Genomic DNA, 24805 nt, shown 5'->3' on the forward strand with positions numbered 1-24805 from the left:
CAGCCCTGTCCAAGTGCTCGGTTCCTTCACGAAGATACAGAGGAGAGAAAAAAAAACTAGAAAAGGGAACCATGTCTATGAGCGTTTAAAGGACAAAAAACACGGAGAAAGCCGTCGCTTTTGGATTATATCTTTCTGCATTACCGTACCTGTGTGTATGCTGGAGTAGCTGAGTGGAATATGTTGTCGTGGAGAGTGACAGAGTGGATATGGCAATGGCCCGAACATATTGAATAGCTCGTTGGAGGGAGGGAGCATAACGAGAGGAAAGACATTTCACAGGGAATAGGAAGAACATTGGGACTATTATTCACAATCCATTTTTTTCCTGCTATAGTTTCACGGGTGATTCTTTAATGGCTTTTCTTGCTGTCGCTTACCTAAGTCTATTTTACGCCCTTGCCACCTTTAAAACAATTGGGGTCGAGTCGCGGTAGCTCTGAAGCTTATGCTAGCTCAGTACTGAGGCGACCATTTGGCCTGAAATTTAAAATATTCCACCCGAACTATCGACCGCATTCGGTCCGTTGCCACATTAAAGGTTAAACATGGATTTTACCGGTAGTGGTGGGGGTAATGAGCTGCACAATAATCAGTTCTATCAATCTGAAGAAAGCAAACCTTTACTGGGAGAGATGTCTGCGCCGCTAGAGGGGAATAATAATAATAAGCTGGGCGCAGGGCCGTGTCGGAGGACCCTTCTCCACTGCAGCAGCGGGATGCGATATAAGCTGCTTCAGGAGGGAGATATCCAGGTGTGTGTGATAAAACACCCACGAACCTTCCTCAGTAAAATTCTCACCTCCAAATTTTTACGGAGATGGGAACCTCACCACCTCACCTTGACGGACAGCAGTCTCGCCTCTGCAACGGTAAGAGCTACTCACTAACGGCGAGTGTTCACTTAAGCAGGGCTTGCAGGATAATCAACAGTGATAGCCATGTTAAACCATAACAAAACGGCTTATTTCAGAAACAAGATGTCGAAAAGCAGATGTTTTGGTAGAACACGTCTCAATAGGTTTAAATTAGGTTTACAAAACATCCCGTAATTTAACATGGTTTTTTCATTGTTTTGTCGCTGTCATTTTTTCCTTTTCTTTCTTTCGTTCTTTTCGTTGTATTTTGTAAGAGATCTGCTGCTACGCCTACACATCCTCCAACGACTTGGTAGACATCCATTTAGCTTACAGCACTCTATAATTTATCCAGTTTACGATCTTGAGCATTTTGTCAGAAGGGCCATTTCACAAGAACTCCGAGTGGAAAGGAAACAATAAGTTGGATCTGAACGCTTGTCATTATAGAGGCAATCAGCAGTATAGTAATAAAAAAAATGCTTGCAGAGGAAGAAATTGGACCGTACGGTGAGATGTCCAGGCATAATGCTGTTGGCACATATTTCACATGTGAAGCTGAATGGGACCTACTATGTTACAAATATGATGCTGTTCAGAAGGTTACCTGAATGTAACAGGTATTTAGATTAAAAGAAAAAAACTTAAGCCTGATTTTTAGAACCGTTATAACTGTCTAAACATACGTAGCTGCTTTTAGATTATCAGCACTACTCTTGTGCAGAATAGTTATTTTGTGTGACTCATAGGGGATCTTGTGAACCATTATAGAGGCCATGCAAATATCCCAGTGACATAGTGGATTCACCCACTTGAATTTGTTGTTTTCAGGGTATTAATGTCTCCCCAAGTTGTCAACCATGATCAGTATCTGATCCTGGTCTCTTTCTCATATCACATACCTTTTTTGTTTTGGGTTGTTTGTTTGTTTTGTATTTTATCTCAGTGTCAGTGTCCAATCTGCCACATTTCATGGTAAATCCACCCGAGATACTGTTTTGTTTAAACATGCCAGGAAGACCCAGTACAAGAAGTGTATGAAGGGTATTCTGCAGACAGGAAGTGAGTTTAAGGAGTTTTCTTTTGTAGCGTTCCATGTAGCCTTATCAGTGCTTTACCCAGAGATTAATTTTCTTAAGTTTTTATTGGACTATATTTAGTTCCAGGTTTTCTTACTAATGAGCCTCGAATGACTGTTGTGGACCTCTATGTATGTTGCATTTGTAACAGCCTAATTTAGGATTTGAAAATAAGGGAAAAAAAGCTTGACGAGCATTAATGAAGTAGGCTGGGCAGCTGCTTTGACTTTGGAAGTTAGTTGCCCAGTTTTCCCTACACATCAAGTTTTTCTATTGTTTGTAAAGTCTCCAGACTGATGCTTAGCAGCTGACCTGTGTTCAGTTGACCATACCTAATAGGAGGGTAGTTGACTGTGGCTAATGTTCTCTTTTGGCAAAGGTTAGGATGTTTTTACTTGTCTGTAATGTTTGTGATTTTACCCTTGTGCTTTGAGAGAGAATCTTGTGTATTTAAAAGCTTCATCGTAAGGAAAATTATATAAAGGTGGTTGTTGTTTTATAATTATTATTATTTGATAGTGTTTTGATTATAAAACTCCTTTCAAACACTTATCAGAGTGATAATTTCTTTAGGTTAAACATGCTTACCATTTCTTATGGTTTTATCATAATTATCCTGATGTAATCTAAATTTTAAAAATGCAGTATTTTTAAGTACTAAAAAAAAAATTCTGAACCTACAATTGATTGCAAAGCATTTGCCATTGTGATGGCTCTTTCTCAGCAGACTGCCTGTCATTTTTGAAAAGTGATCTCACTGAAAGATGTGACTCACCCTTTTTCTTAAGTACTGAGAACCTACATCATATTTGCGTAATGTCAACCCATTATAAATGCTTCCTGTCTTTAATTAAAAAAAAATAAAATAAATAAATAAATAAATCAATGCCTTTCCTGTGAAAGTGTTTGCCTTAAACCACATTCATTCTCATATTGATGGTGGGAGCAGGCCTACTAGCAGTTTGCTTTAACCATTCTGAAGGGAAGCATGCTGAATTATAAATGAGTTCAGATTATGACATCCTCTTTAGCAAATACAACACCACAGGCAGGAACTGTACAAACAATGCCCGCTCTAAGGATTGGTCTGCTAGATGACAAAAGCACGTTTCTCGGTCTTGTCATGTTCTTTGCTGTATACTAGTCACAGAGCCACAGCTCTAGACATGTTAACTACTGATGCCTTTGTTATACTGGTATACTGTAGAATTATATAGTAGTCTATTTTGCCATAAGTATGATCAGTGCCTTATTTATTTATTTGTTTGTTTGTTTGTGCTGCAGCAATAGATTATTTTAGTAATCAAGTATTCAGTCGATTATTCCCATGTATTAATTGTCTAATTGGATAAGAAATACTTCCGCTTTAGTACAGAGCAATGGTAAATATAAACTTTTGCTTAATTAAAGAACAAAGTAAATAGTAAAGCCAGTATAACACAGGGCTCTTAAAATGAACAACTCCTTGATTTCTGTTTCAGAAAAATCTATTTTTATTGCTTAAAATGCAAACCGTAACTGAACTGTATCAAAACTAAACTTAATATATTTAAGTGGCATATTACAATCTGGATTTTCTGAAATATTTGTTAATTTTCTGAAATGCAAAAATATATCAGTAATTTAAAAAAACAATTCTTATAATTTCTAAAAAAGGTATTGACATTTTTACATGACCTTATTTTTTTTCACGTGTTTTTCAAGATGTGTGGAACATCCATTTTGAACTGTAATTTTTAACATTATTCTGATGAAGCTGGTGTAGCAATGCTGACTTATCGTTGATATGAATGGGAAAGTTTGGCTCACACACATGAAAAATACAAAACAGGTAAAACTATAATTTGCCATTTGCTACTTTCCCTGACCTTTACAGTAGACTCAGTGGGCCTCAACATTTGTGTTGTGCCTGCACGAACCCAGTGGGCCTCAACATTGTGAAAACAGTCGGTAGATTTCTCAGTACACAGAGCAGTTTATTACTTCCCCAGTATAGAAAAGGTGATTCCCTCACAGCATATTTTTTCATTCGTTCAATTCATTCATTTGTTCAAAATACAATTGTATGTAATGTAACTTAGTCCTGTCCATTTATTTTAATAATTGTTGCATAGACCCAAAAACATTACAATTAAAAGTCTCTGCCAATAAACATGAGGAGGAATTGCTCCTATACAATTCAACAATCTCACATAGCTTGAAGAGTAGCTAGTTCACTAACTAACCTTCCGTAAAATAGCAGCAGTATCACTGCATGACCTCCTGAGTCATGCATGAGCACCCTGTTGTGTGAACCTCTCCTGTCTCTGCAGTGACAACCCAAGCATGATGGTACGGACTGTTCGGACTCTGGATAGGCTCGATGCCTGTCTGCTTTTAAGTAAACATATTCGTCTATTGTCTTCACTAGAACTCGCTCGACCTTACTGCTAAGAAGATACTGGATTCTGGAAGCTTATTCATAGCCTCTCTGTTGCTTCTTATTGATTTGAGAAAATATGCTAAAATACTTCACAATGTCACTTTTGGCTTCTTCATATTATCCTTCCACCCTTCTATGTTAAAAGTAATACAATATCATCTCATTTAACGTTGTGTTGGTATTTTTTTGCTTGTTTGTTTTTTTGTTAGCAAACTTAGTATTTGGCTGCTGAATGTGTTTTCGGCTTGATGGATGTTTTGCACATATTTCACGCAAGGTACATTGGGGAATAGGAATACCGTGCATATAGTTATTTCATGGGTTAAAAGAAGTTTTGATGCAAATAATTTGCATAATTGAGTAATGGAGTTAGTAATGGAGTTATTCGAGTTTTTCAAGGAATAGTTTCAGCCCTAATATTTTTATTTTTACAGTCATCGTATATCACAACATTCAACATATCCTAACTTGTATAGAAGGGATGCAAGTTTCAGAATTTATACATTTTATACATCATATCATATATAAATGTGAAATTTGAATGAGAACTGTGATCAAAATTAGAAAACACATTGGGATACTAATCTGGCAACTGGTGATCAATTCCTTAATTGTCTGACAAACTCTGTTTATTTGGCCACACTCATAATCATTTTGCAAAATGGTGAGCCACTCCAGGGTGACTGAAACCCTGCGACAACGGGCTGTTCAGGTGAAGGCTGAAGGGAGGACCCTTTCAGCTACTGTAAGAGAAGTTGGTCATTCAAGAACACGATTTATAGAATATTGAAGCTTTACAATGACACTAATTCTTTCAAGTCCCACAAAAATACTGGTTGTCCATGGAAGACAAATGCATGACAGAACAAGATGACACGAAGGTTCAACAGTGCTGTTAGAATTGCTCACCATTTCAGTGCTGAACAGGGAAAATTTCTCTCTCAGCATATAGTGCTCACCATTTGAGAGAATTCAGACTCAACAGTAGCCAGAAAAAATCAAATAGCTAGACTAACCTTTGCAGAGAAGGATAATTTGTGGATGGAGGAGAACTGCTCTAAAGAGCACTTTAGCAAAGAGAGTAGGTTTAATTTAGTTAACTTAGTTTTGGTCAGATGTCAAAATGTAGAAAGAATGCAAAGTGTGTGAAGTCGTCAGTTAAGATTGGAGGAGGAAGCCTCATGGTCTGAAACTACTAAACAATACAGCTTACAAGAATGCATGTATCTTGTGCACCCATCAGATTACTATTCTATATGCAGGAAAAGCTCTGAATATTAGCTGAAATCCCTATTTCACTATTTTTATATATGAATTCTTTTTTTTAAAAATCCCATTTGTATATTCTTAACGCAAAATTAATCTGGTAGACAATGTTTCCTTAAATGCTATTTATTTCTTAAAATGGAATGATCATTATCTGTGGATTAGGTATTATCGTCAGTAAGAACTCAACATTTGTGCAAAGACAAATACATTGAAAATAGATGGTGAGAATACAGTCTTTGTCTCATTGTACACTCTGTGAGTCAAGCAAGAGTTCACTTCCAGCAATCCTAGTAATCTTTACACGAGTAGTCTTAAGTACCACATGATCGCAACAGGAGGTTTATGCCTTTTGTTTCTTTTATGCATATTGAACAGTGTAGTCAAATCTGTACCATAGCGTAGGCTTCAAGTCGAGACAGTTCACCTTTAAGTGCCAAGCTTGGTGACATTTCTGGGTGATTTGTTTTGTTGTTTTTTTGGTTGTTGTTTCACTTCCAGTCATGTGAATTTTATGCTGTGATCCACTATAGGGTATTGAATTCTGTATCACCATTATTTTGTCAAATTCTTTACAGCTCAGTTTTGTTACAGGACTATTATGTGGTCATGTCTACTGGCTTTTTAGGCTTTACCGGATCGATTCCCATTGTGTTACCAAGGTGAGCTTTTTATTGGCCGCCTTGGTTGTTGGAGTAAACAAAATACATTGTCAATACAGGCTTCAATGATCTGACATGATCTGATAACTGTCTCTAAGTTGCAATTAAGTCATTATGCCTAGCCATTTCTATCAGGGGAAAAACAATAATGATGCATTAGCAAAGCATCGGATTAGTTTTCATTATCAATTGATGACCAATTTGTAGCTAGAAAAGGTGAACTCTAAGAGTGGAATCATGACACATTGATGCATGTCATCACACAAAAGTCATTTAGGCACAACATTAAGTTTCAAAATGAACAGAATCTCAACAGTTGTATAAAAAGACAGATTTGCCTAATAATACAGTTCTTTTTTGCCCTAAATACTGTCTTGCAAAGCCCATTGTTTTCATTTAATTTCTGCCCTTCACAGCTGGTGGTCTTGTCATGTGGAGTGAAGAACAGAGGCTAGAGTCCAAGTTAAATCTAAGACTAGAAGAGGTTAGAGGAGATAAAAGTGAAACATAACTAACAAACATTTATCTAATACATTAATAAACAATATAATAGGATATAGATAGGCTATATAATGCTTGATTTGTCTCTTCTACAGAAAAAATGCTTTGTGTTTATCCAATATACAGATAATTTAATATTTGGTATACAGTGTGTGACTAAAAAAGAAACTTGCCAGGGTTTCTTCCTCTCAGAACACTACACACATTTTTAACTAAACCTGTCCTTATGTAAATCTCAATTTTGTCTTAAATGTCAGCTGTACAGAACAAAAAGCTATGATTGGAGTTTCTAGATTCTGCAGTGAATGTCAGGTGTTTGGGCAGGCAGGCAAAAAAAATGAAGAGCTAAAGAAAGGAACTCAAGTCTAAAGTTCTTATGTAGTGTTATGGGATAAGGAAGTAAGAGTAGTATTATTTTATTTTTATTTTTTTTAATTCACTTTTTCCAGAGGCAAGTTGCTATTGAAAAAAAACCATGATCCAGTTTCCTTTAAAAAGCACTGAATTTCAAAACTAAACAACTGACCTCTTGTCAGCATCCCCACCATTTAACAATCACGGCTTGTCATCACACAGATTTTATTTGGGAGATTAGCACGCTGCACAGAATTTACAGTGTGAGTGGTAGTGGAGCTGTGCACATAAAACCTCACAAATGACCTCAGGGAATATTTTGACTTGATGCAGTGAAGAGTACTGAATTAAAAGAACAAAGTCAGGAAACCTTTTTCTTTTTCTTTTCTTTTTTTTTCTTTTCTTTTTCTATAAACATCCAAGGAAAAACAAAAAAGAGCACTTAGGCAATTTGCCAAAAGTGGCAATCACATCCTGGCAAAATCGTTGCAAAACCAAAAGTAAGCTTGTGCTGCAACTTGGATTTCACAAATGATAATGAAAGTTCTTGTGTAGCCATACTGACTATGTTCAGTTGTGGAGCCTCTCTGCACTGTTTTTTTTTGTTTTGTTTTTTTTTCTCTTGTGCTTAATTTCTGTGTTTACTCTTGAATGCTTATGTCATCAGCTAAGGTCCATGTCTGTCTTGAGCTGATTGGGGTGTGTAATGTGCAGTGCAGCAGAGGAGGGGAAATGCCAGTTATGGGCCTGTATGTTGGAGATCAAAGCTGGAAAAGTAACAGTTTTTAACATGACCTTTTCTATGCTTTTCTAAGCGTCTGCTATGCTTTTCATTTATTACCTGTAAATACATACTAGCTATGAATGGAATGTATCTTCTACAATGTAGATTTCAACCCTGCGCTCAGCAGCAGGGTTAGACCACATTGTATACACTATGCTGTTTTGTTGTCTTACTCATAAGACACATTTTTAATAACGTGAAACCAAGGTATTTCCTCATGCTCATAAATTAAGACATCTTGGCTTGCTAGGATTTGTGTTTTCTTGACCTGGGACGTTATTTAATATTGCAGTGTCAAACTGCTGTTCAATATCTTCAAATCGGCCAATTTACTACTGTTCAGTAGTAGTGTAACTTCTGAACTGAAGTGTTTCTAATAACAAACAGTACTGACCTCAAATGTTCTGTGAACAGTTTGAAGAAATGAACTTGTTCATCTGCTCTCAAATCAGTTACCGTATGTACGTAAGATTCATTTTGCAGCGACAGTATCAGTCAGAACAATTGTAATATTTGTCACATATGTGCACATCTAAAATGTTTTTCCATTGTGGAGGCATTAAGATGTTGAGTACAAGTGTAAACACATTTGAATCAGTGTTATTTATATTTATCTAAATATGTTCACTTAGTAAGTCAGATATGGTTTAGTATTTTGTGCTTAAATGGTATTGCATGATCCCAATAAATTAGCTGTCATCTTAAATATGTTAATCACTCTCAGTTGGCTTAGAGTCAAGCCCATCCTTTAAGCAGATTTGTGTCCAACACAGCATCGATGGCAATTGGCTTTAACGCCACAAGCAATGTCCTGAGCTAGAGACAAGGAAGTAAACATTTGAACATAAAGTTAATGCTAGTTAATCTCAACAATAACATTGATGGAATAGCATATTGAAAGACTAGTTATTCCTACTGCTTCCTAAGACACAAAGTAACTATCACATTACAAAAAAGAAAAGGGGAAAAAAAGGTAGCCTGAAGTGAAAGAGGCCAAGTCAGGATTAATTAATAATTACGTCTTTTATTCTTCTTAAAACCCTTCAACTTAAGTGATCTACAATGTATAATCCCTAAGTGCTTTTATCTATTTTTAGTTAAATGCATTCAAAAGGTATATACTTTAGAGTTTAACTATTTTAAAAGTAAATTTAAATATTTGATTTATTTGATTGCTGTAGGTCTAAAAGTGATTTATGAAATCATTCCTCCCTACATTTTGACAGTCTTGTGAGATACATATGTACACATCTATGTGTGAAGATGTCTGAAAGTGTTGTGAACTCCAGTGGCAGTGTTTTAGCAGTTATAGCACATGACATGGTAGCAGTGAGCACTCATGGCTGTTCTCTTTAGAGGAACAGGAATATGTTAAACAGCGTGTGACGTGCGGGCTACACGCACAGCTGCACTCATTGTCCAGAACTGAAACCGGTATTGGCCCAGAACGGCTTTCTCCTGCACATACCTGCACAAAGGAGTTTACTGCTGTCTGAGGTGTGCCAGAAAGCATCAGGTTTTGTTGAACCTGTTGGCTCTCATTGTGGCCCTGTTATCTTGGATTCCTCCTCAATGTGCTTTGTACTTTGTCTCTGCTGCACTCTGCAGTTTAATAAATAAGGTGGAAATAAATAAGACTCGAGGAAGGAGCTCACATTTTCTTTCTGTATTTCTTTTATGTATGTATGTATGTATGTATGTATGTATATGTATTTGTTTATATTAAAAGGGAACATTCATTATAAAGGCATCTCAACATGACAGTCCAAGCTACATGACTGGATTTGCATTTATTTTGTATATGCATTAACACATGAGTTTGTCAAGTAATGGCAATACTGATTGCCATTTTGGAGAGCTATGATGTCTTTTTATCAAGCCTCTAATGATTTTCATAGTATTCTGGGTGTGAAGTTTACTGTAAAATGACTTTAAATGGCATGGCAACACCTCTCTCCCAGTCACATCGATTTTGGTTCGTACATATTTCCTGATTTAATTATAAAAATATCCAATGATTAAATCTTTGGAGTTCATCATTTCCAGAGACAGCACCCAAATGCACTAATGTGTTTCCCCCCCACCATCTTTTTCCCCATCTGGATCTCCCTGGTAATATACAAAAGCTTGTGTCTCTTTTTCATCTCTTTGTTTCCATGGTAACATGGCAATGTGGTGATGAGAGCCGTTCAGCTACTCTTTAAGGAAGAATCGCAGCATGGGTAAAACGGCCAAAGCAGGGAGGAAGAGCAAGCCCAGGGAGGAGGCGTGTACATGTGCGTGCACAAGCAAATACATGGAGACAAGGATATAGCCCCAGAATGACACGGCAGCAAGCTCAACCACACTTAACCACACTGAGCCACTGCTCAGGATATTATCACTATGACAACCAACGTGAGAGGCTTGCGCCCGTCTCAGTGCTGGCTCCCGTGGCTGCGTATTGACTTTCTGTACTCCCTCCCATAAGGATGCGCAGGCTTCTGCCGCAGGGCTGTTTTCCTAACACGAGCATCGTTCCCATCTCACATGTGCAGACACACACTTGGGCCTAACAGCAGAGGGAGGGAGAGAAGGCCACAAGAATGGCCTGCAGCTCTTGTCGCTCTTGTCATCCAGGAGCGGAGTTGTAAATAAAAGAATAGCACGTTTTATTCTGTTTCAGAGGGAGAAATATGGAGGGTGGGAGTACCTTTGTTTGCAAGTTTGAGAGAAAGAGAAAGAGACAGACAGAGAGACCGAGTGAGTCAAAGAAGGCACAGCTTGTTTGCTCTGCTGAGCTGGGTGGCTGACACAAATACAGGAACTGTGGTTTGGTTTGAGTTTAGTGGGAGGGCAGTGCAAATCAAGTAATAGCCTTGTTTGTTCAACATCAGAGGGAGGATAGTTCTAATAATGGAAGAGCTTGTAGCTGAACTACAGAGGTGGGAGGGAGGCTAATAAAGGAACAGCTCCAGTGTTCCATTGTAGAGCGATGAAGACGGGGAACAGCCTGTTGACATTTGAAGCCATGTGACCACAAGCACTACAGTCAGGACTTAGTCAAGCTGAAATGAGCTGCAGCAACCTGTATGATGCAAAACGAGAATGTATGTTTTACTCAATTAAAAACCAGTGAGTAGATGAAGTGAACCACAAAACCAGCAAAGAAAACCAGAATGACTAATTGGCCCCATTACAAGAACTTGACTGCATACAAAGGTCAATTGGTTTCTTAATATTTTTAATCTACTTTAAATACTTCTATATTATGGAGTGTATATTTTGTACACATTTTTGGTTTGCATAGTGCATGCTTTGTGTGAATGTGATGAATTGAATGTCTAGTACACACATGTCGAGCGAAGCCTACGCTATATGAAAACCTTGCTCTTCCTTTGTCTCTGTAGCCGACAGGCTACATGGAGACCACTCTGTCCTACAGCTCTGTAGAGGACCTGCAGCTGCTATCTTGGGATAATGCCCCCAAATACTGTGTCCAGCTCAGCGTCCCTGGAGGCACCGTGCTTCTGCAGGTAGTACACAAACCAGCAAGGAAACAAGTCTTAAAGCCAAGTTTTAGTGACATTTCAAGTGAACACTCCTTATTGCACACCTCAGTCACTCAAAAGTACACAGCAGATAGCTCTAAAATGAAAGAACTTTGAGCATCATACACAGTAGTCTGCAGTGCATTGTGCGAGTGTTCTTCCCAGTATCTAGCACTGTGAGCAATAATCAGTATTGTTAATGGTATCTGTGGAATGCTGTAATAGTGCACCTTAACCAGAGCGAAAACAAGCTATTAACCTGTTGTGGGTATGCTATTGGTCAGTTCACTGGTCCTCACATTTCTTCGACATTCTCTGTACCTGTAAATGAAACCTGTTAATTTTCATGAGCTTGCTCCTGTCTATATATACAAAGTCACACAATGTATACACCATTCTTTATTATCTCTCTGATAATTTTGTGTGTATCCATGTTCGCAGGCTGCCAACAGCTATTTGCGGGACCAGTGGTTTCACTCTCTCCAGTGGAAGGTAGGGTTACTGTTTTAAGTATTTATTTGGCCTTGAGCTCTATTTGTGTCATCATGTACTTGCACTTTGTGTAAGATCCTTTAAATCACAGAGAGCGGTGTTATTTTTCAAATACATAAATTCATTTCAGTGAAGGTTTTTTCTCAATCCCACTATTGATGCAGGCATAACATGAGCGATAGACATAAAGTTTTCACTCTGTGGCATTAACATTGTTTGCTACCACTACAGTGTTGACTGTGGCAGTTTATTCCCCTTGGTGCATCACATGGATTGTCTCATTAGGTTTTTCCCATCAACAGAAAAAGATCTACAAGTACCGTAAGGTGCTGAACAATCCGAGCCGCTGGGAGGTGGTGCTGAAGGAAGTGCGAGCTCTGGTGGATATGGCCCTCACCTCCCCACTGCAGGACGAGTCCATCCACCAGGCCCCACTGCACATCATATCCACCCTATTGGCTGAGGTAGTGCATACACACATGCACTCCCTCATTTGAGCTGGTATGAGAAAGGGCTGTGTTTTGCCCTTTATTATATGATGGAAAAAGTCAAAATAGCTGCTCACTGCATCACATCACTAAAACCAACTGAACTCCAATACTATTAGAAGACCAGGTTTTGCTGGATGGATAGTTTAACTGCAGAGTTCACTTGAGACAAGGCAGGGCAGTGGTCCTGCTATGACCTCTCTGTGACTCAATGCTTTTGAAGGGCTGTTCATTTTGTAACACACACAGAATCTTGCAAAGCACAGACCACAGTGACACTCCCCTCACTTTATATGGCTCTCACAAAATTTGTGCTTCCTCTACTTCACTTGGAACTTCATTTTTAATGCTGTCTTCAGAGCTTCTTTCCTCATCTTTTTTTAACAAATTGGGCATTTTCAAGGTTTTATATGCAAAGCTGACCTTTGGGTGAACCACTAAACCCAAGCCAAGATCCATAAGAAAGGTTGTATTGCAACAGACTGTTATCCCTTGGTGACTGGCTCCAAAAACAGCATTACCCTTAACTGATGGTTATGCATCACAGCTTAGCAGGATGTCTAGGCTGACTGGAAACAGGGTACCTCAGCTGTCTAGTCCCTGGTGTTTGAAGCCTGTGGATTCATAGTAATGTCTTTGTGTCACTTCCTTCTCAGAACACTAACCTCAGCACCCAGGATCATGAGAGCATTATCGTGGTGAGTGGTTTTGCTTTGTTAAATTTGTTGTCAGCTTTAAGAGAGATGAACTTGCAAGTTTTGATTGGTTAAAAAAAAGGCATGTGGTAATGCTGCTGTTGTAAGCAGAGTACTTATTACATTTTAAATCTATGAAAATTGGAGCTTGAAAATTATTTAAAATGTGAAGATAGCACAAATAGTATTTTCTAATATGTAGGTTCTCTAAGCCAGTGAATCCTTTACTTTGCCATACTGTTGCATAGTATTCAGGATAGGCACATTTGAGAAAATACAAATAACTAGTTTAGTGTGTGTGTGTGTGTGTGTGTGTGTGCAAGAAAGTACGTGTGTAGGTGTGTCCATGCGTGTGCAAGTATGTACGTATTTGTTCGTGTGTATGTATGTGCAAGTATGTACATGCGTGTGTGCATGTACATGTGGGTAGGAGATGATTAATGATACTATAATCTGCCTGCAGGCCATCGCTCCTCTGCTGGAGAACAACCACCCTCCCCCTGACCTGTGTGAATTCTTCTGCAAGGTAACCTGGCCACCAGCACAGTCCCCAAGCACCCAGGCAGGCAAATGGTTGTACAGCTGTGTGACTACACACACACAGTGTTGTTAGGATGAGTTCAGGGTTAAGCCTTTTTGCTGATGGTCAACATTCTGAAGGCACAGACTGATGGCTCCAGCAGATGTGAGGGAGAGAATGGTAAAAGTGGAAGAGGTCTCTCCAAGGGGGTGGTACTGCTTCTGTGGTGGGATGGTGTTTAGGTGGTGTACAGCATGCAGAAACATCTCTTTGTTTCCACAGCATTGCCGGGAACGCCCCCGGTCCATGGTGGTCATTGAAGTGTTTACTCCAGTGGTCCAGAGAATTCTCAAGCACAACATGGTGAGTGCTTGCCCATGTGTCCAGTGTGTGAGTAAGTGTGCGTGCACATGTGTTGTGGTGTCCTGTGCTTGCCCTGCATGGTTGTGGTGGGTGTGGGTGGGTGTTTGTGTGTGGTGTTCTGTGCTTGGCCTGCGTGTGTGTGGTGGTGGTGTGTGCTTGCCATGGGTATGTTTGGTGTCGCATGTGTGTGGTGGTCTGTGTGTGGTGGTGGGGGTGGGGGGGGTAGTGGTGTGTGCTTGCTTTGTGTGTGTGGTGGTGTTGCGCATGTGTGTGGAGGAGTTCTGTGTGTGTGCACGCATATGCCTGTGTAGTGGTGTCCTGTGCTTGCCGTGTGTGTGTGCGCGCATGTGGAGTCTGGTGCTTTCCCTGTGTGTGCATGCGTACCTGTGTGCTTACGTGTGTGGTGTACTCTGCACCCTCCTGTACTCACAGGCTGTGGCTCATTGGTAATTTCCTGTGCTCTGTGGGTTTTCTCACTCTCTTTCGCTCTCTCCAGGACTTTGGAAAGTGCCCCAGACTGCGCCTCTTTACTCAGGAGTACATTTTGGCTCTGAATGAACTGAATGCTGGCATGGAGGTGGTCAAAAAGTTCATTCACAGGTGAGCGTTATCTTATGTCAGTGAACACACACACCCCAAGAGCAGTGAAATCACTCCCACACTTGCTCAAAGCAAACAAGGTCACAGCCGCTACTACATTTATTCATGTGCGCAGTCTTTTGCACTCTAGCATACTAAGGCTGTCATACTAATGGCCTGTTTAGTATTAGGGGAGGATGGTTCACCTCCAGTACCCACTGTTATTCTTTTGTAGTGTATATGGAGTGGGGGCGATGTCTGTGTTGTACTGCTATAATGTTTCATTGAGTTTTAAAGTGTGTGTGTTTTTTCAGTATGCACGGCCCCACTGGACAGTGCCCTCATCCACGGGTCCTCCCTAATCTGGTGGCGGTATGCCTGGCTGCCATCTACTCCTGTTATGAGGAGTTCATTAACAGGCAAGTCCCTAGCACACGGGCAGAGTGCTCGCCACTCGTAGATGCCCCCACTCACTCTTTACAGACCAGCAGGAGTGCTTGGATCACACAGCCAGCATCTTGAGCTGCATTTCACCTGCTTAGCAATTTTGTAGTTTAGGGAATTCTCTCCGCGATCCCAATGGTTATTTTCAGTCCTGCCTGTAACATTTACATCATCTCTCTGAGTCACAGGGCCCTGTAGGCATACCTGGGAGGAATTCTTATGCTCACATTTTCCGTGATCTCTTCATCACCTCTACAACCCTAGAGAGAGATATGTCTCAGAGTCCACCTGTTTGGTCCCTGATCACCATCTCTTCATATTGTCATTTGCCCATTTGAATAGTTTCCATAGCCACTGTCCATTACGTGTTCTATGTCTTTCATTAGAATTACACATTTGCATGCCTTCATGGGGCCTAAACTCTTAGTTTGCATAAAAGTTGCATTTGTCTCCTACTAAATGGGTATGATGCGTAGTTGTGTCCAAACACAAGCTTTTAAATAATGTGATTTAGTGGGGCTTCTTCAAACCAAGGGGAATTTGTATTATGCAAATAAGTACATTTTAAGTAAGTTCCCAGTTGTGATTTGTGTAATTGTGGCAGCCTCATTTCTGTCTCCCTCTTTCCCCTCTCTTTCTACCTGTTTCTCCTTCTGTCTGTGTCTCTCTAAGTCGGGACAACTCTCCCAGTCTGAAGGAGATCAGGAACGGCTGTCAGCAGCAGAGCGATCGGAAGCCCCCCATGCCCCTGAGGCTGCTGCGGCCCGAGCCACCCACCCCGCCTCCGCAGCCCCTGCCCCTCTCGCCACCACCCCTGCCTCTCTCGCCACCACCCTCCATCATCAACTCCAATGAGATCATGGTGGAGCTGGAGCGCAACAACAATGCGACCAACACACTGCGCAAGGCGCCGGCCGGCAGTGACAGCGAGCCCAACCTGATTGACTGCCTGCTGGTGAGCCCGGCGCTCAACGCCCTCTCCATCCAGCTCCCCGCCCACGCTGATCGTGTGCTGGCCTGTTTCGCCCTCATCCTCAAGATGCTGTGAGTCTGGAGTTTGTCCCCCTGCTCAGCTTCATCTAGCCCAAAGAATGAATAAGTAATGAACAAAATAAACATTAAAAGGAATAAACGACGCAAAGCCTGTACCATTACCACGGGCTTGGCATTAGGTAGCGCAGTCTCATAATGGCAAGTGTGTTAACATGCGCTCAGCTTGTTGTATCTTGCTATTCCATATGAGTGCAGGCGACTCACATGAACCCTGCTCGCCAACTGCTAACAATGAGACGGCAGGTTGTTGTTGTGCCTTAAACTGCGGCCATGTTTAGCTCCTGGTCCTGCAGCATGGCAGGTTCGCTCAGGTTTCAGCCCTTGCTCTCCTGGGTCAAGTGAGCTGCTTGCCTGTCCTGCTGCTCTTCCTCCTGCATGGGGTGCTCTGACCTCCTCTCTCTGGCCTTCTCTCTGCAGCTCAGACTACGACGACTGGAGACCAGCACTGGCAAGCCTGCTGCAGCCCATCCCCTTCCCCAAAGAGTGAGTGCTGCTCTCTCCTCGGTCCCCACACCCCTCCACTTTCATCTGCTCTCCCCTTTTCAGCTCTGATTTTCCCCCCTTGTTTTCCTCGGTCCTCCCGCCCCTCTCCGCACTTCACGTGCCGGGTCTCTGGGGTAGCGGAGACACTTATGTGTAATGCTCTCCAGGGCTTAGTGGGGTTGGGGAGACTGCTGACGTGGGTGAGTGGAAGTTAGGCCCTGCTGGGGGATGGGCCCTCAGCATCTGCGGGCCCTTGGAGCCCACCGTAATTGGCACGTCTGGCTAGGGGCTCATTAAGCATTTCTTGGCAGGCTGCGCAGGGAGCTCACCTGCTCTCAAATGCAAAACTGAGCTCTGAGCCATCATTAAGAAAAGGCAACAACAGTCAGATACATCCCAGAGCACATCACAACAACGCAAACCACAAGCTCACACCCACAGCACACGCCTGTGTGTTCATGCACTAACTGTTGCTATCTGGTGTTTGTCTTTCTCCCTTTCAGGGCCCTTGCACATGCCAAATTCACAAAGTAAGTGGCACTAAGTCCATCTCCATGCACTGTACAGAGCACCATTCCAGCTTGTCCACAGAGTAGAAATGCATCTCTGTAATTCTCTATCTGAAATCAAGCAACAAGCCCCCCATATATACAGTGCATCCAGAAAGAATTCACAGCGCTTCGCTTTTTCCACATTTTCTTTTTTATTACAGCCTTCTTCCAAAATGGATTAAATTCTTCTTTTTTTTTTTCATCAAAATTCTACACACAGTACCCCATAATGACAAAGTGGAAAAATGTTTGTTTGGTATTGTTGCAAATGTATTAAAAATAAAAAACAAAAAAATAAAATAAAATCACGTACATAAGCATTCACAGCCTTTGCTTAATACTTTGTTGAAGTACCTTTGGCAGCAATTACTCAAAAAGACTTGAGGCTGTATGAAGCTACAAGCTTGGCACACCTATTTTTGGGCAGTTTCTCCCATTCTTCTTTGCAGAACCTCTCAAGCTGCATTTGGTTGGATGAAGAGCATCAGGGCACAGCCATTTTCAGATCTCTCCAGAGATGTTCAGTCGGGTTCAAGTCTGGGCTCTGGCTGGGCCACTCAAGAACATTCACAGAGTTGTCCTGAAGTCACTCCTTTATTATCTTAGCTGTGTGCTTAGGGACGTTGTCCTGTTGGAAGATGAACCTTCGGCCCACTCTGAGGTCCAGAGCGCTCTGGAGTAGGTTCTCTTAAAGGATGTCTCTGTACATTGCTGCAGTCATCTTTCCCTCGACCCTGACTAGTCTCCCAGTTCCTGCTGCTGAAAAACAACCCCACAGCATGATGCTGCCACCACCATGCTTCACTGTAGGGATGGTGTTGGCCAGGTTATTAGCGGTGCCCATTTTCCTCCAGACATGACGCTTGGCATTCAGGCCATAGAGTTGAATCTTTGTTTCATCAGACCAGGGAATTTTGTTTCTCTGAGAGTTTTTCAGGTGTCTTTTGGCAAACTCCGGGCTGTCTTGGGGACAAGTGCAGGCTGTCTTGTGCCTTTTACCGAGGAGTGGCTTCCGTCTGGCCACTCTACCATACAGGCCTGATTGGTGGAGTGCTGCAGAAATGGTTGTCCTTCTGGAAGGTTCTCCTCTCTCCACAGAGCAATGCTGAAGCTCTGTCAGAGTGACCCTTGGATTATTGGTCACCTTCCTGACTAAGGCCCTTCTACCCTTATCACTCAGATTGGCCGGGCACCCAGCTCTAGGAAGAGTCCTGGTGGTTCCAAGCTTCTTGCATTTACAGATGATGGAGGCCATTGTGCTCATTGGGACTTCAATGCTGCAGCAGTTTTTCTGTACCCTGCCCCCAATGTGTGCCTTGAAGGTCTACAGACAATTATTTTGGCTTAGTTTGTGCTCTGACATGTACTGTCAACTATGGGACCTTAGACAGGTGTGTGCCTTTCCAAATCATGTCCAATCAGCTGGATTTAACACAGGTGGATTCCAATCAAGTTGTTGAAACAACTGAAGGATGATCAGTGGAAACAAGATGTACCTGAGCTCAATTTTGAGTGTCATGGCAAAGGCTGTGAATACTTATGTACATGTGATTTTTTTTTTTTTTTTTTAATATTTTTTTTGGTTTTTTATTTTTAATAAATGTGTAACAATTCCAAACACTTTTTTCACTTTGTTATTATGGGGTATTGTGAGGAGAAAAAATGAATTAAATCCATTTTGGAATACTTTCCGGATGCACTGTATGTAGAGGAAATGGTGTGGTCTAAGGGAACGTAAATGAGCAATGACAGTACTTTAAGTGTTTTAAAGCTGGTCTCATTACTAATGCAGCTGTGGTCTCTACTAATTGAAATATTTACTAAAATGAATCTCAGTCTCAGCTGGCTTTGGTCCAGACTAATGGCACTGTGTGTTTTGCAGAGAGCTGAAGTATGTTATTCAAAGGTTTGCAGAGGATCCCAGACAGGAAGTGAGTTTATACTGGACTGCAAAATTTAACCATGCTTAGTATTTATTCCTTTTGCCATTTCATTCAGGTTGGTGGTGTTCTTTGAGTATTTTTAAATGAACCTGGTATGGTTCATGGATGTGTTTGTGTGTTACAGGTACACTCGTGCTTGCTCAGTGTGCGTTCTGGAAAGGATGGCTGGTTTCAGCTCTACAGTCCAGGAGGTGTAGCATGTGATGATGACGGGGAACTGTTTGCTAGCATGGTGCGTATGTGCCCAGTGTGTAGAACACAGAGTGAGAGTCAGAGCACTGTTTGTGATGGATTCCTTAATGCCATTGCAGGTTCACATCCTGATGGGTTCTTGCTACAAGACAAAGAAGTTTCTCCTGTCCCTGGCAGAAAACAAACTGGGGCCCTGCATGTTACTGGCTCTGCGAGGGAACCAAACCATGGTGGAAGTATGTGCATCTGTGTGGCCATACAGCAGAAGTCCCAAGCAATGTTGAAATATATGGGAAGGTCAACGCGTGTGTGTCTGTGTGTGAACACTAGATCTTGTGCCTGATGCTGGAGTATAATATCATAGAGAATAAAGACACCCAGCTGCAGATCATCTCCACTCTGGAGAGCACTCAGGTGGGCCTGCGCATGTATGAGCAGCTGTGCGACAGGCAGCGGGAGCTTAAAGAGCTGGTGAGTACATTTATAGGGCACATTTGCACGTATACACACTCAGGGTTTGCTGGTTATGAAAACGGGCATTAATGACATTACCACATACCTCAGACCTTTATTGGCTTTTATTGACCTTTTCTACCAGTAAGCAGTGTGTCATATCGACACTGCTGGATTAGTGCAATGCTCCCATTTCCACAAAGACAGACCTTTTAAATGACCCATTTAAATATATCTCACATTCAGAGCTCACACGCCACCTCCTGGTGGAACACAACAGGACAACTGCTAGTCTAGAGGTGCCTCTCAGGCTTTTTATATATATACCTTTTTATCTCCTCTCTCTTTTTAGCAAAGAAAAGGAGGCCCCACCCGACTCACTCTGCCGTCCAAGTCTACGGTTCGTGTTTACCATCATTTCACTAATATACATCTCTCCCTTTTACACAGCCATGCAGAGGATTTTTAAATCATGACATTCTTTGCTCTTTTTGTAATGAGCCTATTTTTGTGTTTTTGGTTTTCCTTTCAACTCATAGGTTTTATGTAATTATCGTAATTAGGCCGGCCCCCGTGCCTTCCATGTCTCTGACCACACTGTGCTCTTGTGCGCAGGATGCTGATCTGGCTCGCCTGCTGAGCTCAGGCTCCTTCGGGAACCTGGAGAACCTGAGTCTGGCCTTTACCAATGTCACGAGTGCCTGTGCTGAGCAGCTTATCAAGCTGCCCTCCCTAAAGCAGCTCAACCTGTGGTCCACCCAGGTGGGTCCTGTTGTCATGCTACTTACACTGTATAAGGTCCTTCCAAATTCTGAATTTCATCTGAAGATTCTTCATACATTGATTTCATTTTGTGTTGTGCTCTAGTATTTAGTTTTGCCTCTTTCTCTTTCAAAGTTTGGAGATTCTGGGCTGCGACTGCTCTCGGAGCACCTGGCTTGCCTGCAGGTTCTAAACCTATGCGAGACTCCAGTCACTGATGCAGGCTTGCTTGCCCTCAGCTGTAAGCCAATGTGTACACACACACACACACACACACACACACACACACACACACACACAGTTATCCACACCAATAAATGCAAGCTTTGACCTTTTTAGAAGTAAGATTTTCTACTAAACACACAGCTCATATCTTTCATATACGCTTGCTCTCAAAAGACTAATGTTGCATAACTATACATCCAGAACCAGTCACCCATAGCTGCTGAATTTTGACTTGCAAATCTCCAGGGCATCTTTTTTTTTAAGTAAAGTTGTTTTTATATACACATTTTACCAGCCCCAACAAATTATGCATATACTTGCTTACTTAGTTTCTTGTTGTGTTCTGTTTTGAAGCTATGAAGAGCCTGTGCAGTTTGAATATGAACAGCACTAAACTCACAGCAGACACGTACGAGGACCTGAAGGTAATATATTTTCCCAATTTCTGAAAACCTGCTCTAAATATTCTCTAAATACTTGTAATACTAGGCTATTGTTGTAAGGTATTTTTCAAATTGGCTTAATATTTCATATTATATGATAAATATTTTCATAATTTAGAATGAAAAGAGTATTGGGATCCGTGCATCTTGTCTGAATGCGTTCTTCCTGCCTTCCTTCACCCAAAAGGCCAAACTCCCCAACCTGAAGGAAGTGGATGTTCGTTACACAGAAGCCTGGTAAAACGTGTTTGGCATCATCAATTCTCAAGGACCTTCTGACATCATAGAAACATAAGGATTTACTGACATCAGAACACAGAGCCTTTGAAATCACAATCACAGACATTTGCAGATGAGGCCTGTCTTTATAGGAACATGTTCAAATCCAAGGACCTTTCCGGTGAAATCAGCCTATAGCAGTTGTGTAGTGTCATCATCCAAGTGCGAGGACCTTCTTTGTAGTCGCATAAAAACATGAGAATATTTATAATGACATCATCAGATGACGAGGAGCCTCTTTCTGTTGATAACATTGAAGGAGACTTTAGCGCTCCCTCTCTTTTTCAAGTGTCTGCATTCCCCCCCATATTCCTCACCTCTCTGAGGTGTGTTGAACCCCAACATTAGTTGTGTAAGTTGCAACTGGTTCTCCTTGTCCTCAATTAAATGCAGACCAAAACAACAAAACTTTGGATTTCACTCCCGTTCCTATTACCAAGAGACTTGGAGTTCAGAAGCTCTCTCTCCTGCCTCTGTCCCCTGATTGCCATGGGGGCACATTTCCCCAGGGGTCCACTGGGACTGGTGAGGGTGTTAGCAAACCAGAGCCACATTCCAATACAGTTTTGATAGCGCCTCTCTGTGGAAAGCCAAGCGTTCCACAAAAGTTTAAATTTTCATTGTTGTTGCATTTGTTCTTGATCCTCCAAGCTCAGATTCTGCCAATTTCTATCCTCCATCAAAAGTTGCTGTCGCCTCTGATGTAGAACAGTGGCAGGATGAGTATACCCTAGTGTATACTCATTTTCACATCTGACCCCCTCTGTCTGTATCAAATATTTTTATCAACTTGAATGAGCATATTTTTCCAGACATCACTGCTTTCATAAGTTGTGTTTATACTGTGTGTGTGTGTGTGTGTGTGTGTGTGTGTGTGTGTGTGTGTGTGTGTGTGTGTGTGTGTGTGTGTGTGTGTGTTTGCACGCGCGCGCATATGTGTGTTATATAAATTTCCCTTTTGACATTTTAAAGCAGATATATACAGGATCTCAGATCTACAGCCTACTAGAAATGGATGATTTTTATCTTTTGGTTTCAGGGCCTTTTTTTGTCTTATTGTACAGTGTACAAGTTTGCTCATGCACCCATATTTAAGTGAATAGCTATTTGGATGGTAGTCTGGGACTACTCAATATTTATGACGCTTTTTTGTCTTTTTCTGGGCCCCTCCCCCTTTCTCTCACCATCTGTCCTCATGTATGCCACCCTATCCACTTATTTCATTGTGAGACCCTTTCGCCACCTGTCAATCAAATGAACCAAGATGGTGCCTAAAGTACATTTTCTGCAAAGAATGCATCACTTAGGAACCAGAAAAAAGTGCATTGTGTTTGCTAGCAGTCTGTAAATATAGTCAACCTAACTTTGACAAACCTAATAGGATTTCTTACTGATTGTAAATCCATCACCATTGGTAAATGTTTGGTTTCTTATAGTGACTGGTATGTTTTACCATACATGACCTACTATAATGGTTAACAAAATGTTTTCCATGTTTATAAGAAGTCAGTCATCATCCTATAATTGTTGAGTACAGATAGATATTAGTTTTTCCAGTTTTTATCACCTTTCATCAAAATGGGCTTAACATTTCAAACTGTTTTGACATTACTATTTGATAAGTCAGACTGAGTTCTTTGTTAATGTTTAAAAAAAAAGAAATCACAGAGCATGTTATTGATTTGTGTCCTGTAAACATTCTCATTAATATGCAAATGTTAACATAGGTGGTAGGCCAATTGCTCAGAGGTATTAAGGCAAAATAAAATGCTTTATTTAGAAATTATACCAGTTTTTAATTACAGAGCCCTCAGAAACTGTAAAGGACTGCTTGTGTCTTCATCCTGCATTTCCAACCACAGACAGCCAGACTGTGCTCTGATTCACTACCCCAGTCTACTCAACCAGCCTCTGATTGGACTGTTTAGTTTTGTTGTTTTTTGATTTGTCCAGCTTTTGTGGCTTTGCCCAGAGGTGGAACTCTGCGGTAGCTTTAAACCAAGCGCAGAAATGGACACTGTCCACTAAGAGTTTAATATTGTGTGTGCCATTGATGGTAGTGGCACCAAGCTCCATTGTGTTCTACCATCATGGGGTCTGGATCAAGACTCTGTGTGATTGCATCCTGTATAATATACAAGTGTATATAATTTCCCTCCCGACTCTGTCATGTATTTCTCTGTCACTTACTCATTATGTTTTTGGGAGACTGTTTTTGCTGTCATTTTCAGGATGGACATGTATGGTCAGGTTTTTTGTTTTTTGTCTCTTTTTCCCAGACCAAGTGCACTGTAATTACCTTCTAATTGTCATTGTGTTCAGTGTTTTTTTGTTGTTGTTGTTGTTTGTTTTTTGGCTTTTTTTTTAAATCTTTTTTTTTTTTTTTTTTTTTTGACTAATCACTTTAATTCATATGTTGTTGCCTGTGTTTTTTAACGTTTTTTTGCATGTACATGCATTAGCAGATGCTTAATTTTTAACTCTCTTTGAAGGCTTACGCAAGAAAAGGGTCGGCTGGGAGGGCAGGGGTTGGCGTAAGTGTGAAATTACAGACCAAGAAAATCATGGTGTGGCATATCCAGCAGTAATGCACTCACTCAGTATTTACCATCCTAAGTGAACGCATGATGCTTTGTGCTATGAACTGGATGCTTCAATGGCAAAACACTGAATGAGCTCAATAGTGGATGCACCACTCAAGTCCTTACAGTGATGTTAGGAAGGATTTATGGTTCTGCTGTTCATAGTGGACCACATTAGAGTTGGGAGCTGAGGGTTGGTGGAATCTGCAGAATTTTGAAAGGTTTCCCAACCTATATTCTGTTGAAAGTGTTTCAGATTATCCTGCAGTTTTGGGGAGATGGGGGGAAAAAAACAAGCAGGGATGGCTAGAATAAGTTGATGATGATAACTTTCTATAACAAGTTGGGGAAACCAGTTTCACAGCTACTCATTCGTCATACTTCTGTCCTATGTAACTCACTGCTTTTTGCATTTGTTTCTCTTCACACCCTCCTACCTTTTTGCCCTCCTCAAGATACTAGAACTTTTCTCTGCAATTTTATAAAAACAAGCTTTCTATCATTTTGAATTGTGACTGAGTCTTAATGTGGTGAAGAATGGGATGCCTACCACTGCAGTCCCTTCCTGGGTGCAGTCATGTACATAAATGAACTACATTTCCCATAATTCCTGGAGTTTTTGCATATTGAACTTCTGCTTCCTCCTGTCTGTGTTTATCTGCTTCTACAGCTGGGTCGCTGCTGCTGCTCTGTGGCTGTTGTAATGACAATACAAGACCTTCAACAGGAAAAATAAGACAACTACGATGTGAAATAATTTCAATCAAAATAAACTGTCTGTGAATATGTTTCAAATGCAAAGC

The 24805-nt window shown here is 41.1% G+C and overlaps 1 protein-coding gene across 4 annotated transcripts; it reads left to right on the forward strand.

Annotated features, from left to right (window-relative positions):
• Positions 1-24797, forward strand: cmip (c-Maf inducing protein). Of its 4 annotated transcripts, XM_081715499.1 has the most exons (22): positions 733-872; positions 1133-10201; positions 11315-11440; positions 11897-11947; positions 12250-12411; positions 13092-13133; positions 13594-13656; positions 13933-14013; positions 14510-14613; positions 14907-15011; positions 15709-16080; positions 16507-16572; positions 17076-17102; positions 19006-19054; positions 19191-19298; positions 19378-19494; positions 19589-19729; positions 20064-20111; positions 20327-20473; positions 20609-20714; positions 21053-21123; positions 21329-24797. In XM_081715499.1, the coding sequence occupies exons 3-22, from the start codon at positions 11327-11329 to the stop codon at positions 21380-21382; spliced, it is 2028 nt and encodes a 675-aa protein (XP_081571625.1). In that variant the 5' UTR covers positions 733-872; positions 1133-10201; positions 11315-11326; the 3' UTR covers positions 21383-24797. The 4 variants fall into 4 exon arrangements, with proteins under 4 accessions (XP_081571623.1, XP_026865473.1, XP_081571625.1 ...); XM_027009672.3 differs by lacking the exon at positions 1133-10201 and having other exon boundaries at positions 2-872; XM_081715498.1 differs by lacking the exons at positions 733-872; positions 1133-10201 and adding an exon at positions 10211-11126.
• Positions 24798-24805: the final 8 nt, after the last annotated feature.

This window comes from Electrophorus electricus, chromosome 6 (assembly GCF_041902795.1).
Source record: "Electrophorus electricus isolate QZ-2024a chromosome 6, ASM4190279v1, whole genome shotgun sequence".
In the NCBI taxonomy this organism is placed as follows: Eukaryota; Metazoa; Chordata; class Actinopteri; order Gymnotiformes; family Gymnotidae; genus Electrophorus; species Electrophorus electricus.

Excerpts from the sequence above, each read along its gene's own strand:
- cmip (XM_027009672.3), top strand. The coding sequence starts at position 549 with ATGGATTTTACCGGTAGTGGTGGGGGTAATGAGCTGCACAATAATCAG. Across the intron at positions 19,299-19,377 it reads GGGAACTGTTTGCTAGCATG|GTTCACATCCTGATGGGTTC; the intron begins GTGCGTATGTGC and ends ATGCCATTGCAG. Across the intron at positions 20,715-21,052 it reads AGGCTTGCTTGCCCTCAGCT|CTATGAAGAGCCTGTGCAGT; the intron begins GTAAGCCAATGT and ends TCTGTTTTGAAG.